This window comes from Hemicordylus capensis, chromosome 1 (genome assembly GCF_027244095.1).
Source record: "Hemicordylus capensis ecotype Gifberg chromosome 1, rHemCap1.1.pri, whole genome shotgun sequence".
Classification (NCBI taxonomy): domain Eukaryota; kingdom Metazoa; phylum Chordata; class Lepidosauria; order Squamata; family Cordylidae; genus Hemicordylus; species Hemicordylus capensis.
In genome coordinates, this window is record NC_069657.1 from 458623965 (window position 1) to 458645217 (window position 21253).

A 21253-nucleotide genomic window follows, 5' to 3' on the forward strand; every position below is an offset into this window, starting at 1 on the left:
CCGGCCAGTCTCAAGGGACAAAGAGGGCCGTGGGGAGCGAGGGCCGCGGGCCAGGCTGTAGCCAGGAGGAGGCAGGGCGCTCCGGGGGCCGCCCCGTACCTGGGGTCCAGCTCCTTGGCCACCCGCTTGGCCTTGTTCCACTCTTCCCCTTCCATGAAGGCGTCAATGGCTTCCTTGATCAGGTCCAGGTTCAGGTAGAGCTCTGCTGCCTGGGGAGGGGAGGAGAGCCGGGGGATGCAGCCACCTCCCTCACAGGAAGCGGGGTGGGGGTGGGGGGGCATGCACAGGCTTGGCCGGGGTCCAGGAGCGAGGGCGCCAGTTCCCGCAGGCCAGTGGGCAGCAGCAGCAGCAGCCGCCGCCCCCCCCCGGGGGGCCCCTTCCTTACCACGCTGAACTTGCCGATGCTGACCAGCTGGGGCCCCACGGTCCGCATCACCTCAGTGCTCCGTGGCTGTCCGAGGAACTTGATGGCGAGCTCAGCCGCCTGCCGCAAGAGGCACCACGCATCAGCGTGCAGCGAAGCAGCCAGAGCCCCTCAGGCAGCAGCCACCCCTGGAAAAGGGAGAGCCCCGCCAGGCCGAGGCGCCTCTCCCGCTGCCCCAGGGAGAAGGGAGTGGCCGGCCCACAAAGCCAGCCAGCCAGCCAGGCCCAGGCCCAGGCCGCACCAGATCCGCGGGGGGAGACCGACCTTCATCCAGCACTTCTCCATCAGGGCGTTGTTGCCGGGGTCCCGCACCTTCAGGTAGCAGTCCACGGCCCGGGTGTACTCGCCCGCCTGCTCCCACTCCCGCGCCTGCTCCAGGATCCCTTCAAGGCCCCTGCCAGGCAAGAGGGACTCAGTGCTGGGGGTCGCGGGAGCCCCCCCCCTGAGGCCAGAGGGCCGGCTGTGGCGCAGGACTGGAAAAAAGACCCCTGGCTAGTCCCTGGGAAAGACAAGAGGGATCCTGCGCAGGGCTGGCCTGGGAGACCCGGCCCAAGAGCCCCTCCGGCAAGCCCAGGGCCGCCCCTGCAGCCCCCACTGACCTGGGCCCCCTTTTGGCCACTTCCCGCTCATACTCCTCCTGCAAGGCCTCCAGCTCCCCAAGGGCGTACTCCTTGCAGACCCGGAGGGCGTCCGTCCACATGCCAGCCTCCTGGGGAAAGCGGGGATTGACCGTCAGCGGGAGACACGCGTGTGCGGAGGAGTCTCACACGGAGGAGTCTCTGGGGACAGGCCTTGCGCCAGCCCTGAAGGCAAGCTCCTCCCTGCCGCCGGGGAGCTGAGGCCACCGAGTGCCTTGACGGCAAGGGGGGGGTGCGTGCCCCGATTCCCTGCTCAGACCCCAAGGGGCGGGGATCCTCCTCCATTGACATGCCCAGGGAAGGAGAGACAGGGCCACCCTGGCTTACGAGAGCACCCCCACCCAGCCGCCACGTGAAGCACTGCACTCCACAGGCAGGGGCCAGCGATGCTGCCAGAAAGCACAGCCAAGGGCAACAGGCAGCAGCCAGCCGGACGTGGTGAAGCTGCTCTGCAGAGAGGCTAGCTTTGCTCCCTGCAGGAGGCTCTCTGGGCTGCCTCTTCTGCAGGATCTGCCAGGGCCGACGCTGAGACACCCCAGCAACTGGCACCAAGCCAGCCACGAGAGCAGCAGCCCTCCCCACCTGGGCTCGAGGGGGACCCCCCTCCTGAAGGGTCCCTCTTCTCCGCGGCTGCTCCCATGCCCGGGGAAGCAGCCCACTCGATGCAGCCTCCGCCTGACTGAGCAGCAGCACGGGGGCTCAGTCCCTTCCCGCTCTGGGAACAGGCTCAGAGCTGGTCCCGCATGGGCTGCTTGGGCTCCTCAGGCCCCTCCTGTGGGTGGCGTGTGCAGGAATGTGCAGAACAGAAACCACGGTGCCTGGACAGCAAGAACAGGAAATAGGAACAGCCCTGCTGGATCAGGCCCAGGGAGGCCCATCTAAGCCCAGCATCCTGTTTCACACTGTGGCCCACCAGATGCCGCTGGGAAGCCCACAGGCAAGGGACAGGCCGTGGCTCCCCTGCAACTGGTATCTGGAGGCATCGTGCCTCTGAGGAAGGGGCCTTTCACCTACTCCTGGGGAAGAACTCCTTGCAGAACCCGCCTCCCGAAAGCCACCTGAGTGGATGCATACAGATCTAATTTATAATGTCTAATAAAAGTAGACGGATTCTTCCAGACCGCTGCCTTACAGATCTCTGAGACTGGGGCATTGGTAGAAAACGCCGCTGATGCTGTGGACACTTGTAACATTCAGTGGAGGGCGTATGTTCTGTACCTCGTATGCCAGATATATACAAGCCCTAATCCATCTAGCAATTGTCATGGATGAGACGGCCTCTCCCATCGTTGCTGGGAGACAGGAGACAAATAACGAGTCTGTTTTGCAAAACGAGGCTGACCTCGTCATGTATTTTTTCAAGCAATGCCTCATGTCCAATTTATGCCACAACCTTTCCTGGGGATGACTAGGATGTGGACAAAAAGATGGTAAAAAGACGTCCTGAGAAGTATGAAATTGTGAAAGCACCATCGGGCATACAAAGGGATCCAGGATCAGACGAACCGAATCCTCCGTGAAAATGCAATATGACCTGTGAACAGATAGAGCCCTTAGTTCCGACACCCATCTTGCTGAGGTGACAGCAATCAGGAATGCTAGTTTGGAAGACAGAACCCTTAAAGGTATCGAGCTGATAGGCTCAAATGGTGGATGCTGGAGTGCTCTCAAGACTGTATTTAGGTTCCAGGATGGAAAACGGTGAACTGTTGGCGGTGACAGTAATGTGGCTCCCCTTAGAAAATGCCCAAGTAGTGGATGTCTGCTTGTGAGCCTACTGTTTACTCCAGAAATAAGTCCAATTAAGGAAGCTGCTTGTCTCTTTAATGTGTTTGGCCTCAGTCCTTTGTCTAGGCTATCCTGTAAGAATTGCAATAGGTGGTTAATAGTGGCTTGCCCAATAGCGATATTGTGGCTAAAGGACCATCGGAGAAAAGGCCTCCAGCTGCACTGATACACCCTATTGGTGGAGGACCTACGAGAGGCAAGTATGGTGGAAACTACTTTATCTGATATGCTCTGGCTATTCAGTTGCTGCCGCTCAGCCTCCATGCAACTAGCTGAAACCACGTTGGATTGGGATATAACACCGGACCCTTCATCAAGAGATCCAGCATGTCCAGAAAGCGCCATGGTACTGATACACTGAGGTGAACTAGTTCTGCGAACCAAAGACGTCTTGGCCAATAGGGAGCCACCATCACCACTTCTGCACATAGTGTCCTGATGCGCCGTAAGACCTGAGCCATGAGAAGTATCAGTGGAAATGTGTACAGGATGCCCGGCGGCCACTGTGCCGATAACGCATATGTATCCACTGCTTTTAGGCATGGGAACCTGGTCATGAACCTCAGCAGTTTCGCGTTGAGGGTTGTTGCAAACAGGTTGAGAACTGGACACTCCCACTTGCAGGCCAGTTGTTCAAAAACCCTTTGATTGAGAGTCCATTCTCCCAGGAGAAGGTCCTCCCTGCTGAGCCAATTGGCTAGAGAGTTCAGGTCCCCTTTTACATGGTGTGCCACCAATGACTGTAGGTGAAGTTCCGACCAGGTCATCAGGAGTACAGATTCCCTGCAGAGGGACTTGGATCTTGTGCCTGTTTACATGTTCCTTGGCAGTTGTATTGTTGGTCTTTATCAACATGTCTTTGCCTTCCACCTGGTGTTGTAAGTTGTACAGCACCAACCAAATGGCTCTTCTCTCTTCCAGTGACCACTTCCCCTGAACTGAGAACTGTAGGGAGTGAGCTCCCCAGCCTCTTGTGCAGGCATCTGTTGTCACGATGGTTCTTGGGAACTCAAGAAATCTCTTTCCCCCAGCCAGGTTGTGTGGTACGCTCTACCAGTGCAATGATTGATGAACCTGATGCGTGAGTTTCAGCAAGATATTTCGTTTCAATGCGATGTCCAACTGGTGGGGGAAGAGGAACCACTGGAGTTCCCTGAGATGGAACCTTGCCCATGGAACCGAGTCCAGGGTGGAAACCATCAGTCCGAGGAGTCATGCCAGTGAGAGAAGAGGTGTTGCTTGTGCTGACAGAACCCAAGTTATTTCTGAGTTTAGTGTCTGAACCCTGTCCACTGGTAGAAATAGACAGTCTTTCAGAGTATCTATGATGACTCCCAGGTGTATTAGATTGTGGGAAGGAACGAGGTGACCTTTCTTCTCGTTTATCAGAATTCCATGTTTCCTCAGTGTAGACAGGGTAGTCGCCAGCTCGAGCTGTGCTGTGTGGTGAGACGTTGATTGTATGAGTAAGTTGTCTAAATAGGAAAAGGCCCGGATGCCCTGTAGATGAAGGCGTGCCATCACTGGGGCTAGAACCTTGGTGAATATGCTGGGGGCCGACGACAGGCCAAATGGCAGGGCCTTGCACTGGTAATCAACCCCCATGTATTTGAACCTCAACAGCACTCGACTTTTTATCTGGATAGGTATGTGGAGGTAGGCCTCCTTTAAGTCTATGGAGGAGAGCAGGTCCCTGTGATGAAGGGCCTCTGTGATGGAGCATAGAGATTCCATACGGAATTTGCAATGATGTACTCACTTGTTGAGAAATTTCAAATCTAAAATGGCTCTTTTGGAGCCGTCTTTTTTGGGGACGGTGAACAGAATAGAATAAACGCCTCTCCCCGCCTGGTTTGGAGGAACCCATTCTACCGCTCCGATAGCTAGAAAGTGTTGGATAGCTTTTTAAAGCCGATGTGTTTGGAAATAGAGTGAGAACGGGGCGTGGGGAGAAACCTTGGGTAGGGAGAGCCGTTCAAGTCTATTCTGTAGCCTGATTGAATGATGTCTAGCACCCACCTGTCAGATGTCATCTGTTCCCAGGTGTGAAAATAGTTTGACAGATGACCCCCAAGTGCTGTTGTGTCCTGGTCAGAACTGCTGCTTGGGTTGTTGCTTCTGCTGGTTGAAGGCTTGCCTATTTTCCGTATTCCTGGGGGGCGTAGCATTGGTGGGACCAGTTGCCGAGTTGAGGTTTGAAGTCTCTATCGCGGCCTCGATAGAAGGGACGAAAAGACCGAAAGGGTTGAAAATTCCTCTTGAAGTTTGGTCTTTCTGACTTTCTTGGAGCTGAAGGCATGGTTTTCCTCCTGTCTTTTGATTCCACAAGCACATCCTTAAGTGCTAGCTCTCCAAATAGTTTAGCACCATCATAGGGAACCACTGTAAGGTTTGGCTTTGATGTAGCTTCTGCCTGCCAGCTTTTAAGCCGGAGATGGCATCTGCTCACGACTGTGGCCGCTGAGGCGCTTGATAAAAACCACATAGAGTCCAATGTGGCATTGGCCACAAATCCCTGTCCCTTCTGGAGTTTCACTAGTCTGTTGGAATTTCGTTAAGCAAATCATCCAGCCATAATAAGCTGGCTCTAGCCGCCATAGATGCTGCCGCTTATGAACGGGAAGCTAGAGATGAACGATCATGTCCTCTCCACATTGCTAATTCCGCTTTCTTTTCCAAAAGGTCTTTTAAAGATGCCTCTCCACCCCGTGGTATCAAGGATCCCAAGACCAGTTGTACCACAGAGGTGTCAGCATTGGGGGTTTTGAGAAGATCCGCTGATTCCTGTTGGAAGGAGTAGAAACGTGTGGCCGCCACCATTGGTTTCCTATGTACCGCCGAAAGTGCCCACTCCTGTTTAATGGAATCAATAAAACATTCCAGCATAGGTAATAATAAATCTTTAGGCTTTGCTTTTGGGAAAACCATGTCCCCCTTACATGACTGGGAGGGTTCAGAGACCAACTTAGATTGTAACCCAATCACAGTGATTATCTTCGTCATTAATGGATTAAAGTCCTCAGATACAAACAACCTTTGTGAGAACTGAGAGGGCTCAAGATCTTCTGCCTCTGACCACTCTCCTTCCTCCTTATCAGGGACCATAACGTGGTTCTGGGTGTTTCCCCCCATGCTAACTGGGTCTGTCAAATCAACCGGCATTTCAGCTCGTGACGCTGACTTGATGTAACCTGAGGGGTCTCACATCAGTGGGAGTGGGGTCTCCTGAGTCAGCAGCAGCCATCTCCGAAGAGTGCATCTCTTTAGTTTTTGACATGAGACCTTCCCCTTTAACTTTCGTAAGGTGACCTCTCATAGATTTAGTGGTTGATTCCACCTCTTTAGAGTGCTTCTTTTTATATTTTTCCTTTTTAGGGGAGGTGGGGGGGGTGAGGAACAATCATCGGATGAGGAATCAGAAACACGGTGACGTTTCCTAACCCTTTCCTGCTTTTTCTGGGGTCTCAATTGCACAACAGTATCCAAAATAGTATTTTGCAGCCATGATTGCCATCCTGCGGGTTACACCCGGAGGCATATTGGATGCGGTCCTGATAGAGGGATTCACTCCCAATCTCCACCCCACCACGGGCAGGCTCGATAGCCAGTTCTCCACTGCAATCTAAAATGGCGCTCTGACTTTTGGCGGGCTTCTCCTTCCGCCTGCCATCTTGCCTTCCCTCTGCTCTGCTCCTTGCCGCCATCGCTGTTCCTCTTCCGCCCAAAGCCTTGATTTCCGATTGAGAGGGAGGCGGTTTTGCGATAGGTCTTGCCAAGCCTGCTTTAATACGGGTGCTGAGGTACTCAAAGGCACTTTCTTCAGCTCTCCTTTCAGCGTGCAGCAGAGCTCTGGCCATGCTGCGCGTTACCCTTCTGGGTGGCAGTGGAGGCTTGGAGGCGAAATCGCTCAGCCTGACCCATGCTTCGCAGCCCAAGGGTGGGAAACTCACGGGGGCAGCCTTTTCAGCCCTTGCGGATGGCTCTTTGGCAGCCGCTGCAGGCTTAATCGGGGCAGGTGAGCCTGGCGCCCTAGATCCCAGGGGCATAACTACTATTAGGCAAGGGGAGGCGGCTGCCTGGGGGCCCCCACGCCTCGAGGGGCCCCCCAGAGGCAAGTCACATGTGAACTCTGTGTGTGTGTGTATCAGCGAGGGGCCCATTTTAAAGTTTTGTCTCTGGGCCCACTCCAGCCTTGTTATGCCCCTGCTAGATCCTTTTGGGAAATTAGCTTTTGGCTGCCCCGTGGGGACACAAATATTTCTCACAGTTCCTACACACTCCACACACAGGGGAGCAGGCAGAGGGGGACGGAAAGGGAAAAAGAGTAAAGACAGAATGATAGGTTTGTGTGTGTGTGTATAGACTGAAAGATTAGAGTTGGAGAAGTATTAGGATTAGAATAGGATGGAAAACTACGATCAGATGATAGGTAAAGGATAGGAGATCGATGAGGAACCTGCTAGGAGCGATGCAGGACTGTAAGAACTGGGCAGGGTCATCCCCGGTCGGGCTCTAAAGGCTTCTTCTTAGCTATTTAGCATAGTCCTGCCCAGGAGCACGTGACAGGGATAACCCATCGAGATGGCCTTGACTGCAGCAACAGAGAAAAAATTCTCTCTCGGCACATCATGCATGATTTTATAGACCTCTATCATTTCTCCCCATAGTCACCTTTTTTCCAAACTAAAGAGATGCTGTAGCCTTGGCTTGTAAGGAAGGTGCTCTAGGCCCCTGATCATCTTGGTTGCCCTGCTCTGCACCTTTTCCAGCTCTATAATATCCTCCTTAAGGTGACCAGTCGGGGAAATGCTTGACTAACAAGCAGAAGGTTGATGGTTTGAATCCCTGCTATATGTTTCCCAGACTATGGGAAACACCTCTATTGGGCAGCAGCGATATAGGAAGATGCTGAAAGGCAGCATCTCATACTGCGCGGCAGGAGGCAATGGTCAACCCCTCCTGTATTCTACCAAAGAAAACCAAGTGGCTCTGTGGTCTCCAGGAGTCGAAATTGACTTGCTGGCAGACTTTACCTTAAGGTGACCAGAACTGCATTAAATGCATTAAAATATTAGCATTTTTATTTTCAATTCCCTTTCTAATGATCTCTAGCATGGAATTGGCCTTTTTCACAGCTGCTGCACATTGAGTCGACACTTTCAACAAGCTTCCTACCACGATTCCAAGATCCCAGTCCTGGTTAGTCACTGGCAGCTCAGATCCCATTGGCTTATACTTGAAGTTGGGTTTTTTGGCCCCAATTTCTTCTGCATGATCCCCACCACACATTTAAGACCATCAAGAGAGGTCCATCTCCGTATACCGCCAGCTCGTCTGGCGGTGACTAGGGAGCGGGTTTTCTCTATAGTCGCTCCTGGGCTGTGGAATGGGCTCCCTATAGGCATTCATGGCTAACACCTTTACCGGCCTTTAAAAGAGTTCTTAAGACAGACTTTTTTAGCCAGGCTTTTAATAAACTCTGAATGTTTTAAATTTCTAATTGCTGTTTAAATTTCTAATTGTGGTAATCTTTGAATGCTTTAGTTAATTAAAGCCACCTAATGGCACAGTGAGGAAATGCTTGACTAACAAGCAGAAGGCTGATGGTTTGAATCCCTGCTAGTATGTTTCCCAGACTATGGGAAACACCTCTATTGGGCAGCAGCGATATAGGAAGATGCTGAAAGGCATCATCTCATACTGCGCGGCAGGAGGCAATGGTCAACCCCTCCTGTATTCTACCAAAGACAACCACAGGGCTCTGTGGGCACCAGGAGTCGAAACTGACTTGACAGCACACTTATGAGGCAAGGCTACAACACCTGGGGCTATTTAGTTTAGAAAAAAGGCGACTGCGAGGAGACGTGAGAGAGGTCTATAAAATCATGCAAGGTGTGGAGAAAGTGGAGAGAGAGTCTTCTCCCTCTCCCATCACACTAGAACCAGGGGTCATCCCATGAAATTGATTGCCAGGAAATCTAGGACCAACAAACAGAAGTACTTTTTCACACAATGCAAATTCCACTTGTGGAATTCTCTGCCACCAGATGTGTTGACAGCCAACAACCTGGATGGCTTTAAGTGGCATTTGGATAACTTCATGGAGAAGAGGTCTATCATCGGTTACTATTTGGAGAGCTATAGGTCACCTCCAGCCTCAAAGGCAGGATGCCTCTGAGTCCCAGTTGCAAGGGAGTAAGAGCAGGAGAGAGGGCATGCCCTCAACTCTGGCCTGTGGCTTCCCAGAGGCATCTGGCAGGCCACTGAGTGAAACAGGATGCTGGACTAGCTGGGCCTCCTTGGGCCTGATCCAGCAGGGCTGTTCTTATGTTCTTACCTTTATCTTTTATTTCATTTTTATTGTGTTTATTTTTGTAAACCACCTAGAGCCTTTGGAGTCAGGCAGTATATAAAATAAATAAATATATATGTATCACTTTACACTTACCTACATTTAACCTCATTTGCCACTTTGTCGCCCACTCCCCCAGTTTGGAGAGATCCTTTTGGAGCTCCTCATAATCTGTTTTGCATTTCACTACCCAAAAGAGTTTGGTATCATCTGCAAATCTGGCCCCCTCACTGCTTACCCCCACTTCTAGATCATTGATGAATCAATTAAAAAGCACCGTTCCCAGTACAGATCCCTGGGGGACCCCACTTCTTACCTCCCTCCATTGTGAAAACTATTTATACGTGCCCTCAGTTTCCTGTCCTTCATTAGCAATCCACACATGTACTCGTCCCCTGATCCCATGACTGCCAGGTTTTCCCAGGAATCTTTGCTGAAGAACTCTGTCGAAAGCCTTTTGGAAGTCCAGGTAAACCATGTGAACTGGGTCACCTTGGCCCCCACGCCTCTTGACCCTCTTGGCTTGGGAGGCACTCGGTCTGCTCCTGCCCACGGCCGAGCCTGCTGGGCTCCCCCCACCCCCCGTGCCCCTCCCCACCTTGTAGTGCTTGACAGCCAGGTCCAGGCGCTGAGCGCGCAGCAGCAAGGCCTCTGCCTTCTGGAACTCCTTCTGCTTGAAGGCCGCGTCTGCCTGGCCCACCAGCACAATCACCACGCTGCCGGGGTCGTGGGCCTCGGCCACCCGCTGTGCAGCAGCCCAGTTCTGGGCATGGGCGTACCTGGGGGAGCACAGTGGAAGGGCGGGGCAGAAAGGAAAAACACCACACTGGCACCGTCAGGCAGCTTAGGAGAGCCTGGGAGGGGGGCGCCCAGCAGCATCGGATGCAGCCTCATACGGAGCCTGGCCCCTGAGCCATCGAGCCAGTATTGCCTGCTCTGACTGGCAGCACCTCTCCAAGTTCCAAGGAATGGAACCTGGACCTTCTTCTGCACACCCAGCGGAGCCCCCCCCCCGGAGCCACGGCCCCGTCCCTGGCACGGCCTGGGCGCTCACTCACATCAGAACGGCTTCCTTGGGCTTCCCAGCCTTGACAAACTCCCCTTCAGCCTCCTCGAACTTGCCCTGTGGGAGGGAGGGAGAGGACACAGCATGCCTGGCATTCCTCCACGAGATGGGGGACCCCTCACCCCGCCAGCTGCCCCCTCCTCAGGCAAGGACCCCCACCTCGTCTTCCAAGAAGGAGCCATACTTGAAATGGATCTCGGGCAGCTTCTGTTTCAGTGAGAGTCGAGCCAGCTCAAAGGCAAAGTCAAAGATGCTACGGAGGAAGGGGAGAAGGAGCTGGAGGGAGGAGGAGCTACCTCCTCACCACCACCGCCCCCCGCGCCCCCGCGGGCATGGCAAGAAGAGCCCCTTAGGCGGCTGCTCCAGGGACGGCTGCAGAGAACTTGAGGGAAGCTGTGGGCTGCTCCTGCCCCGTGGGTCTCTCTGGGCAGCAGGCTGGAGCAAGACGTGCAGGAGTGCACCGAGGGAGAGCTGCCTGCCTGCCTGGGCCCCGCAGCCAGAGGCTGTCCTCCCATCCTCACTTGTTGTCCGCTGCATGGTCCACGGCCATTTCCAGGAGTCCAAATTTGTTGAGCAGCTTCACGGCTGCCTCTCCGCCGAGGCTCTTTGCCCACAGGAAGGCCACGTGCTTGTGGGAGTTTGCCCCACCGTGAGCCTTGGCCACCTGCAAGAGACCCAACAGCCGTGGAGAGAGGCCAAGTCTGGGGCAGCCTTCTGCAGGAAGGGGCCCTCCCCCCGGGTGCTGCCCCCCCCAGCCACCCCCTTCCTTTGGGCACAGTGCATGCTGGGAACTCCCGGTGGCTGCAGGGGGCTGGCGCTGCCCTGCCCCCACCCCCCCACTGCAGTGCTGCCACCGCCGCCGCCCTTACCCGGTAGGCCTCCTCCCACATGTTGTGTACCCGGTACATGTTGACAGCTGCCTTCCAGTCCTTGGCTTCCAGGTAGTGATACTCGGCCTCCTGCAGGCGCCCGTCTGCTTCCAGCTCCTGTCCCGGAAGGCGTCCTGGTCACCACAGGAGAATGCCGGGGCCTCCGCCCCGCCCCACCCCGCCCCGCCCACTCCCCAAGCCCTCTACCTTGCCCAGGTGCAGGTGGGTGTCGCCCAGCAGGTCCTTGTGGTACTTGGCCAGCAGGCGAAGCATCTCGTCATACATCTTGAGCTTCTTGTACATGGTGATGGCGAGGTCTGGCTCGTCCACCGTGACGTACAGCCTGGGAAGGACACGGCATGGCAGCCTGCACGGAGGGGAGGGGAGGGGAGGGCTGGGAAGCCGAGGCCAGCCCCCGCCCGCAGCCCCCGCCCTCACCTCTCGGCCTCCTTGTGCTTGCCTTGCCTCTCCAGCTCCTGGGCCTGGCTGATGTACAGCACGGAGACGTCCTCAGGCCTCATGGACTTGGACGCCAGCTGCAAGGAGACCAGGGCTGGGACCCAGCAGTGGGGCTGCGACACTCCCACCCCCGGGGGGCCCCGACCTGACCCGGGTCTGTCCACAGGGTGCACGGTGGCTGCCAGGCTCCCCTTGGATGCTGCTTCATGGAGAGGGGTGCACGGAACACCTGCCCAGCCCCACCGCCGCCTCCTCCTCCTCCTCCTCCTCTCCTCAGCGGCTTCCCCCATGGAAGTCTGCCGAGCTTCCCCTCTTGCAGGGGACTGACCCTACTCCACCTCAGGCAGAGGCTGGAGGCCACACGCCACAGACCCCGGCCAGGAGGCTGGCTCCTCCAACCCCGGATCGGGAGCCTTGGCTGACCCGCACTTGTCTCTGCCTCCACCCCAATCTGAGGCCAGGAAGAGAAGGCGCGACCATCTGCACAGGGAACCAGCCCGAGGGGGCCCCCCAGGTCTCCTCACTTTGTGTGCCTGCTCCCAGCGCCCAGCCTGCGTGTACATGTCAATGGCCTCCTTCGTGTGGTCTCCTTTGATGTACAGCTCCTCTGCGATCTGAAGGAGCAAGGGGAGGGGGGCGTTAGCCCTCTATAGTGCCATAGCTGCCCACTGGGGGTAGGGTGGGGGGTGGACGGCGGGCAGGGCCTGACCTCGTATTCCTGCAGAGCTGCATAGTGCTGGGCAATCTTGGAGTAATACTTGGCTGCCGTCTTCCTGTCTTGCGTGTCCAGGATGTACACGGCCTTCTTCCACTGCCGGGCCCCAATGGCGGCCTCGATGGCCTTGACGGCACACCTGGGGCAGAGAGGAGGAGGAGGAGGAGGAGGAGGGGGAGGAGGCTCTTTGAGGCACCACGGCTCCCAGCTCCCCCCCCCCCCCCCGCTCGGGAGGACACGGAAGGGGCGCAAGAGGGAGGCTCCGCCCCAGGCCTGTACCTGGCCTCGATGTAGTGGTTGATGGCTGCATCTAGCTGCTTCTGCTGCACCAGGTGGTCCCCCCAGCCCTCCTCCAGCCTCACCACCTCTGCGGGGAAGACTGAACGGGCCAGCTCCACAGCTGCAGAGGAAGGTGACACAGGTGATGGCTGAGGGCGCCCTTGCTTCAGGAGGGGCCGGGCCAGAGCCAGAAAAACCCTCCCCAAAGACAGAAGGCTAGTCAGGACTGGGGAAGGAGACAGAGATGAGGATGGCGGCGGCGATGGCGATGGGTATTTATACACCGCCACCCAACCAAAGGTCCCAAAGTGGTCTACGTAGATAATGTAAGACCCTAATCCTAACCCGATAATATGTAATATTATCTATAATTGCATTGTTTTATAACATGGCTCCCTGTCCCCAAAGAGCTGTCAGTCTAAAAGAGAAACAGAAGGTAGATGCCAGCTAGAGCCACTGGAGAGATGCTGTGCTGGGGTTGCAGAGGGCCAGCTGCATCGCCCTGCTCCATAAAGAGAACCGCCACTTCGAAAAAGGGCCTCTGGGAGTCTGGCTCCCAATTCTGCCCACTTTGGCCTGGAGAGGCAGACACAGAGCATTTGCGAAGCTCAGGAGATCAAGGGTTTGTGAAATGTGTTTTCCAGACATACATCCCGTGTAAGCACTGTGGATCCTTCTTTGTACGTATTTCTTTGAATTCTGCTCTTTGACCATAAATAAACTCGACTGATATCCCTTCACACAGGGGTGGTAACCAAAATACCAACACACAAGAAACAGAAGGGATAGTATTCCAGAGAGGTTACATTAGTCGTCAAGTGTTAGCCCTACACCCCCCGAGTGAAATTGGTTCTGGATTTTCAGAGCCCCTCGCTTGGGATCTTTTTCGTGGCTCCCCTCCCCTCCAGGAAGGGCAGGCATTGAGCTGGGTGCCTTTGTTGTGTGGGACTGTTGTGGCCAGGCCAGCAGAACACCCCCCCCCCACACACACACACGCAGACACACAAATACCTTTTAGGAAGGAGCTGCCCTTGCGGTAACACTCCAGCGCCCTCTGGGGGTTCCGGATTTTCTCAAAGAGCTCCCCAGCCTGAGAAAAAGGAGGGAGCATCACTGCAGTGCCTTCCTGAGTTCAACCCTCGGCTTCCCGCCATCCCGTTCAGGGCATTCCCCACACAGTTCCCTCAGTTTCTGCCCCTTCTTAAAGCTGGCTGCTTCTGCAGGGGGTCAGTCCATTTGCAACCAAGGGAGCGACGACTCCCTGGAGGAAAACAACCTCTCACCGAGGTCTGCAGGTTGCCAATGGTGGACCAAGGTGGACCCATAAGGACAGCCCTGCTGGATCAGGCCCATCGAGTCCAGCATCCCGTTTTGCACAATGCCCCCCCCCCTCCCCAGATGCCTCTGGGGAGCAGCCCACAGGCAAGAGGGGCTGGCAGGCCCCCTCTCCTGCTGCCACGGGCATTTAGCGGCATCATGCCTCTGAGGCTGGGGGCGGCCTCTAGCCACCAGAATCACAGCCAGTCAGAGGCCTGCCCTCCATGAGCTGGGAGTGGCTGCGCGGTGCCGCCCCTCCTCAGCCGCCGCTGCCACCGCCGCTGCCTCCTCCTCCTCAAGGCAAGAAGGTGGCCCGGCTGCCTCGCGCCCCTCACCTGCTCAAAGAGCTCCCCCCGGAGGAGGGCTGCTGCAATGCGGTTGACGAGGTCGGTGTTCCCCAGCAGCTCCTCTTGGCTCATGGTCAGCCGCGCCGCTTTGGCCGGCAGCCCAGCCTTCAGGTAGAGGCCGACGGCTGCCTGCAGGTCCCCCTGGCCCTCCTGCACCTCCGCCGCCCGCTCCTCCTGCTGGGTCTGCAGCAGCCACTCGTAGTAGCCTTGGCGCAACTGCTCCAGCGCAGGGTGGCTCTGGGAGGGGGAGGCAGCAGCAGCAGCAGAAGTGGGTGCAGCCGGGGGCACCCCCCCCTTACACACTCTGCCCCAGCGACCCCCCAAGGCTCTGAAGTCTCTCCCACTCACCTTGGCCTCTGCCACAGAGATGCACTCATCCCACATATGCAGCTCTTGGTACATCTCCATGGCTTCCTCCACAGCATTCTAGAGGAGGAGAAGGAGAGAAAGCATGTGGAGGAGTCAGCCTGGGGCACGGAAAAGGAAGGGGTCAGAGCAGTGGCGGCGGCGGCGGCACCACCCCAGGGGCCTGGCTCCTGGATTCACCTGCTCCAGGAAGATCATCTCTGCTAGCTTGTAGTTCTTTTCCAGCATGGCCAGGCGGACTCGGACCTGGTAATAGTCTGTGCCATCCCCGCCCTAGAAGCAAGCAAGGGGCCCCAGTCGGACCAGAGCTCTGCTCAGGGAGGCAAGGCAGGGGCCCTCCATCCCAGCAGGAAACCTGGGTCCCAGAGTGGAGCACCTGCTCCAAGGGCGGGGCAAGGGCAGCCGGAGGGGGACCTTCCCAGGGCAGGGCAGGCTCACCCTTGGGGGGCCCTTCACGGAAGGGGGAGGAGGGGTGCATGCCGGAGCAGAGACAGAGGGAGGCAGCAAGCGGCAGCCGGCCCTCAGCCCCACTCACGTATTCCTTGGCCACCTGACTGGCAATCTCATTGGTCTTGTGGAGGAAGCGAGCCTTGGACACGTGTCCCAGCGCAGCAAAACACCTGGTGGGGGGGGAGGAGGGGAGAGTGTGGTCTCAACGGGGCCCCGAGAGAGCAGCCCACCCTGGGCCATCATGAGCCCTCCCGCAAAGCTCCTGGCCTCCTGCAAGAGACAGGATGGCATGAATGAAAAGCACCACTTGAGGAACCGCCAATTTGAAGATCTGAGGAGAGCTGGTCTGGTGGGGGCAAGCAGGACTTGTCCCCTGAGCGAAGCAGGGTCTGCCCTGGCTGCATAGGAATGGGAGACTCCCCTCAGGGGGACGGAGAGGGATGGCCTCCGCCACTCACCTGGCCGCTGGTGGGAGATCGGCTCCGTGGAAGCCAGGTGAGTGGCGGAGGCCATCCCTCTCCGAGCAGCGCTCCGGGGCGGCGAGAGCGGAGGGAAGCCCCTATCCTTTGACTCTTCCAGGTACCTCTCGCCGCCCCTCCACTGGCCGCTACGGAGGCAGGGGCTAGCAGATCCCCCCGGCCGCCCTGCCCCCCCCCCGGAGACGCACACACCTCTCCGCGATGTGCAGCTGCCGGGCCTCCAGGGCCAGCCGGCTCAGCGTCTTCCACATCGCCTCCGTCTCGGCAGACATTTCGAGAGTCTCCAGGAAGGCCACGGCCCTGTGGGGTGCAGAGCAGAGGGCCCCGGCCTGGCTCCAGAAGGTGCTTCCTCACCATCTCTGTCGATTGTGGGACCCCCGGCAAGAGCCGAGGAGGCACCCACAGCAGTGGCTTGCTGAGAGCGACCGGCTGGCTGGCCTGGCCTCACCTGTGGTAGTCCCCATCATCAATGGCTGTGCCAAACTCAATGAGGCCTTCGTCCAGGGTGCAGGAGACGGTGTTCACCCCTTCGGTCACAATCACCTTGGTCTTCCCGTTGCTCCTCTCCAGGTCCACAATGTCGCCCTGCCGGGAGGAGGCCCCCCCCCCAGCTTAGCTTTGCCTTCCACCCTGCCGTGGGGGCGCTCAGGCCCCATCTGCCAGGGGGCCCCCCCGCCCCCAAGGGGGCGAGCCCTGGCTTCGTGTGGCCTTTGCCAGAGGGGCCAGGCGCAGGGGCAGCACCGAGCCCCATCCAGGGGGCCAGAGAGGGTTAGGGTTAGGGTCAGGCTTCACCTTCATGGGGAACATGGTCACTCGCTCAGGGGTGTCGATGTTGTACCAGACACACAGGCTGTTCCGGTTCTGGGCCACCACCACGTCACTCCCAGGGACCCACTGCACGTAGGAGCAGTAACTCAGGATGGTGGTCTTGGCAGCACTCTCAATGTCATACAGGTGCAGCTGAGGATGGCGAAGGGGCGGGGGGGTCAGCAGGGGCAGGGCAGGCACAGTAGCGCCCCCCCCATGTGCCCCCCCGCCCTCTTCCTCCACCTCCTCCTGCCCCAGGCCTTACTCTCATCTGCTTGTCCCGGAAGAGCAGCTTCTGGCCTGTCTCGTTCAGCTCCAGCCAATCAATCTTGCTGTCGTGGCTAATGGTGCCGATGTTGTAGCAGCCCACAAGGTCCACTGGGGGCAGAGGAGAGAAGCCACTGCTGGGCTCAGGAGCTGCTCTGGGACCCACCTCAGCAGGGGGCGGGTGGGGGGGTGAGGGGGGGCGTGATGCTCACCAGCTGCAATGGTCTTGATGTCCACCAGGTAGGCCAGCCGCTTGTTCTCCTCCGTCCCCCGCTGCCTCCTCTCATTGATGCGGACGCTGGGGAAAGAGAGGGCTGTGAGGGGAGGGGGGCAGGTGGGAAACAGAGGGCTGTGAGGGGAGGGGACAGGTGGGAGGGGAAGAAAGAGAGGGCTGTGAGGGGAGGGGGGCAGGTGGGAGGGGGAGAAAGAGGGCTGTGAGGGGAGGGGGGCAGGGGGGAAAGAGAGGGCTGTGAGGGGAGGGGGGCAGGTGGGAGGGGGAGAAAGAGGGCTGTGAGGGGAGGGGGGCAGGGGGGAAAGAGAGGGCTGTGAGGGGAGGGGGGCAGGTGGGAGGGGGAGAAAGAGGGCTGTGAGGGGAGGGGGGCAGGGGGGAAAGAGAGGGCTGCAGGAGAGAAGCGGCTTCCTCGCTCACCTGATGAGGTGTGGGTTCATGAACTCAGTGCGCACGGAGCCCAAAATCTCGTTGCTCCCATATTCCACCAGAGTCAGCTCCCCCGCATTGAAGATCATGCAGACCTGGAGCAAGGAGAGAGGCTGGGAGCAGACCCCGGGGGGGAGGGAGGGGCAGCAGGCCTCTCCAGTGGCGGCTGCCTGGTGCCAGAGGGAACCCCGTGGCCCCACCTCCAAGGGAGGCGGAGCAGGGCCCCTTGAGAGGCTGGGCAGGCTGCTCTGCACTTGGGGGCAGCCCCCTGGCCCCACTTACGTTCTCGTTCTCAAAGAAGAACTTCTCATTCCCACCGGATCCTTGCCAGGCCACCTGGGAGAGACAGGCAGAGCCCGTGAGCGCCACAGCAGCCCCGCCCCCCATTCAGCAGGCCCCCGCTGGACTGGCAGGGGACCCTTGGAGAGAGCGAGAGAAGGGGGCGTGGGGACTGGGCTGAGATGCGCTGGCTGGGGGTGGGGTGGGGTGGAAGGAGCCATTCTTAAGTGCAGCGCTTGGAACTTGCTTCCCTGTGCAAACTTTGGCTCCAACTGCCTCTGCCAAGCAACCCTTCTGACCCCACAGGTGCTCAGGGCTGGCACACAGTCACAGAGCGTCCCCCCACCTATAAAGCAAGCTTCCTGGCACCCCCTCCCAACCAGCTGGCTCTCAGCACCCGCAGGCCTGGCCCAACCCCCGGCCAACCCTACCAGGCCCAGAAATGGGTGGGGTTCACCTGAAGGTCCTGGTCAAGCACCGCAGGTCAGGGGAGGGATGGGGCAGGCCATGGGGAAAGGCTGGCGAGTTCAGTCCACGTGAGTTCTGGGGGCCAGAGCAGGGCTCTCTCTGTGGGCAAGGGGCGGGAGGAGAGACAGGCAGCCAGGCTGGGGAGTAGGGATGTGCGAACCAGTTCAAATTCTTGGTCCAGGGTGGTTCGAAGGTTCGAATTCGAACCGAACCAGCCATCAGGTTCGAGCTGCAGGTTCGAATTCGAACCGAACCAGGGGGTGGTTCGATTCGAACCGGTTCTGACATCCAGAAATTGGTAGGATGGTAGCTGGCACCCAGGGGTACCTGCCACCCAAACCCCAAAGCAATCGGACATTTGTATTATTTTTTATGAATTTTTGAAATATATATATATACTTTTCTCATAGGGTATAATGGGACTCGGACCAGGCCATAATACCTTATTGTGGAGCACCCATAGGTGCCAATAACCACCCAAACCCTGACGCAATTGGACAGTCCTATGATTTTTTATGAATATTTGAAATATTTTCAATTATTTTCTCATGGAGTATAATGGGACCCGAACCAGCCCATATCCCCTATTGTGGAGCATCTAGGGGCACAAAAGTGGGGTGGGTGGTAGACAGACAGGGGTGCCTACCACCCATAAAACCCCAAGGCAATTGGACACTCCTCTGATTATTGTTGAATTTTTAAAGTATTTTTAAATTCCTCATAGGGAATTAGATTGCAGCAAATGTACAGCTTCATGTCGGGGGGGGGGAAGGGGTGTCCTAGAGTGGGTGGTAGTTCCTAGGGTGGGCCAGGAAGCTATCAGAATTATTTGAAAGGAATTGGGCAAAGGGCTGATTTTTAAGTGATTTTTGAAGCAACCCATGGGGGTGGTTGGCACCCTCTTTGCACTAGACCACCACTCACTCTGGGCCACCCCAACACCCCACAAGTGGCTTTAAGGTTTCTCTCCATAGGGAAGAATGGAGGTTCCAGCAGCCCCATAACTGCACTTGGGGGGTGCTGGGGTGCCAACCACATCCATGGGTTGCTAACCCATGGGGTACTGGGTTTTGTTGTTTCTGAAGTGTTCTGAGTGTAGATTCTTTGGTAGCATATAAGATTTTCAATGACTAACCATGAATCCACTCTCATCTGCTAACCTTAAAGACACATAAACTTCAAAAATCACTTTAAAATCAGCCCTTTGCCCAATTCCTTTCAAATAATTCTGATAGCTTCCTGGCCCCCCTTGGGCACTACCACCCACCACACTCTGCTCTAGGCCACCCCTTTGCCCCTTACATGAAGCTATACATTTGCTGACACCTCCATGCTTCTTTACGGAGAAAAACCTTAAAGCTGCGTAAACTTCAGAAATCACTTAAAAATCTGCCTTTTGCCCAATTCCTTTCAAATAATTCTGATAGCTTCCTTGCCCACCTTGGAAACTACCACCCACCGCACTCCACTCTAGGACACCCCTTTCTCCCCGACGTGAAGCTATACATTTGCTGCAATCCTCATTATTCTCTATGAGGAATTCCAAAATAATTTTAAAATTCACCAATAATCAGAGGAGTGTCCGATTGCCTTGGAACTTTGTGGACAGTAGGAACCCCTGGTTTTCTACCACTCACCCCACTTTTGTACCCCTAGGTACTCCACAATAGGGGATATGGGCTGGTTTGGGTCCCATTATACCCTATGAGAAAAATAATTAAAAATCTTTCAAATATTCATAAAAAATCATAGGGGTGTCCGATTGCTTCGGGGTTTGCATGGTTGTTGGCACCCATGGGTGCTCCACAATAAGGGATAATGGGCTGGATTGTGTCCCATTATACCCTATGAGGAAAAAATAATAATAATTTTCAAAAATTCATTAAAAAAATAATATGAGTGTCCGATTGCTTTGGGGTTTGGGTGGCAGGTACCACTGGGTGCCAGCTACCATCCTACCAATTTTTGGATGTCCAAACCGGTTCGAACCAGTTTGAATTCGAACCAAACCAGGAGGAGGTTTGAGCAAAACCAAAACCGAACCACCCCCTCCTAGTTCAAACCTGGTTCGAATTCGAACCGAACCGGGCAAACTGGTTTTGTGCACATCCCTACTGGGAAGCATGGAGGCTGGAGTGCAGCTGCAGGCATCCGGGCAGCGGGGAGGTCAGCCTGAGCCTCTCCGCTCCGGCAGGACAGTGCAGCCAGAGGGACCCGCCAAGGCCTGTGGAGCAGAAGCCTCCAGCTGAGACCCAAGGCTCTGCCAAGTGGCTGCAGCCCTCCTGCTCACGCCACTCACCGAGGGGGCTGCCGGAGCCCAGGCGGGCCCTTGGGCCATAGGCAGAAAAGGGCCTCTCCCAGCCCTGCTTGGAGAGCGAAATGGGGACCTTCTGCACACAAAGCAGGTGCTCGGCTGCCGGCAAGCTAGAGCACGCCAGAGCATGCCGCTTCCCCAGGTCCACGGCAACCTGGCAGGGCAACTGCACGGGGCGGGACAGCTCTTGGCACACGCAGGCGTCCTCTTGGGGCCTAGGGCACGCCCCCAGGTCAGCCGCCTGTGCTGGGCACCCCCATCAGCCAGCCATCGCCCCCTCCCCCTGCTTCAGTGGCACGATACCTCGCTGAGCTTGGTGGAGCCGAGGTCCCCCAGGAGGAGTGTGTCCGAGGTGTGGGCCACCAGGTAGCGCTCCTTTCCCAGGATTTTCACCTCATCGATTTCATAGCCATAGTGGGATTTCAGCACCACTCGCATCCCCGTGGAGAGGTTCTTCACAATGACCTGGAGGAGGGAGCAGCCAGTGGCCTACTGCTCTGAGACTGGCAGTACGGTGCTTCTCCACCCCCCTGCCCACCCCACCCCACCCCGGCCATCCCCATCCCCTCCCCCAGTGGTGACACGCAGGAGGCAACCCTCAGCAATCTGGGGCAACAGCCTCTCAGGGCTCTGCAACCCAGAGGCAAGCCAGGAGTGCCTCCTGCACACTGGGGCATGGCTGGGGCTCTCCAGGATATCTGGACCAAGAGGAAGGGACCTGCACCCCAGGGCGGGAGAGAGGAGGCCTCCTTCTCGTAATCCACGTGTTCACAGCTCTAGGCTCCAATAAGAGAAACAACAATCTGGATATTGTTTTAAGGAACATGCAATTCTTAAATCTTTTATAAAGAAATTCCTCAGAGTGGGATTTTGTCCATCTAAGTCACACTGAAAAACGCAAGTTTCTTTTG

General features: G+C 56.8%; 1 protein-coding gene across 2 annotated transcripts in view; it reads right to left on the reverse strand.

Annotated features, from left to right (window-relative positions):
- Positions 1 to 21253, reverse strand: part of IFT172 (intraflagellar transport 172) — a 52226-nt gene that overhangs the window by 18953 nt on the left and 12020 nt on the right. The window contains exons 11-37 of one of the 2 annotated variants that reach the window (XM_053251202.1): positions 20646 to 20807; positions 17564 to 17617; positions 17273 to 17376; positions 16836 to 16921; positions 16622 to 16734; positions 16342 to 16509; positions 15998 to 16134; positions 15742 to 15849; positions 15156 to 15240; positions 14801 to 14893; positions 14603 to 14680; positions 14243 to 14491; positions 13602 to 13680; positions 12591 to 12711; positions 12306 to 12450; positions 12121 to 12210; positions 11576 to 11673; positions 11345 to 11480; positions 11138 to 11254; positions 10790 to 10932; positions 10428 to 10521; positions 10261 to 10325; positions 9801 to 9981; positions 1024 to 1133; positions 689 to 818; positions 386 to 484; positions 100 to 209 (exon numbers count right to left, since the gene is read on the reverse strand). In XM_053251202.1, coding sequence (XP_053107177.1) covers positions 100 to 209; positions 386 to 484; positions 689 to 818; positions 1024 to 1133; positions 9801 to 9981; positions 10261 to 10325; positions 10428 to 10521; positions 10790 to 10932; positions 11138 to 11254; positions 11345 to 11480; positions 11576 to 11673; positions 12121 to 12210; positions 12306 to 12450; positions 12591 to 12711; positions 13602 to 13680; positions 14243 to 14491; positions 14603 to 14680; positions 14801 to 14893; positions 15156 to 15240; positions 15742 to 15849; positions 15998 to 16134; positions 16342 to 16509; positions 16622 to 16734; positions 16836 to 16921; positions 17273 to 17376; positions 17564 to 17617; positions 20646 to 20807 — 3155 coding nt within the window. The remainder of the gene's footprint in view (positions 1 to 99; positions 210 to 385; positions 485 to 688; positions 819 to 1023; positions 1134 to 9800; positions 9982 to 10260; positions 10326 to 10427; positions 10522 to 10789; positions 10933 to 11137; positions 11255 to 11344; positions 11481 to 11575; positions 11674 to 12120; positions 12211 to 12305; positions 12451 to 12590; positions 12712 to 13601; positions 13681 to 14242; positions 14492 to 14602; positions 14681 to 14800; positions 14894 to 15155; positions 15241 to 15741; positions 15850 to 15997; positions 16135 to 16341; positions 16510 to 16621; positions 16735 to 16835; positions 16922 to 17272; positions 17377 to 17563; positions 17618 to 20645; positions 20808 to 21253) is intronic. The other variant, XM_053251203.1, reaches the window with a different exon arrangement.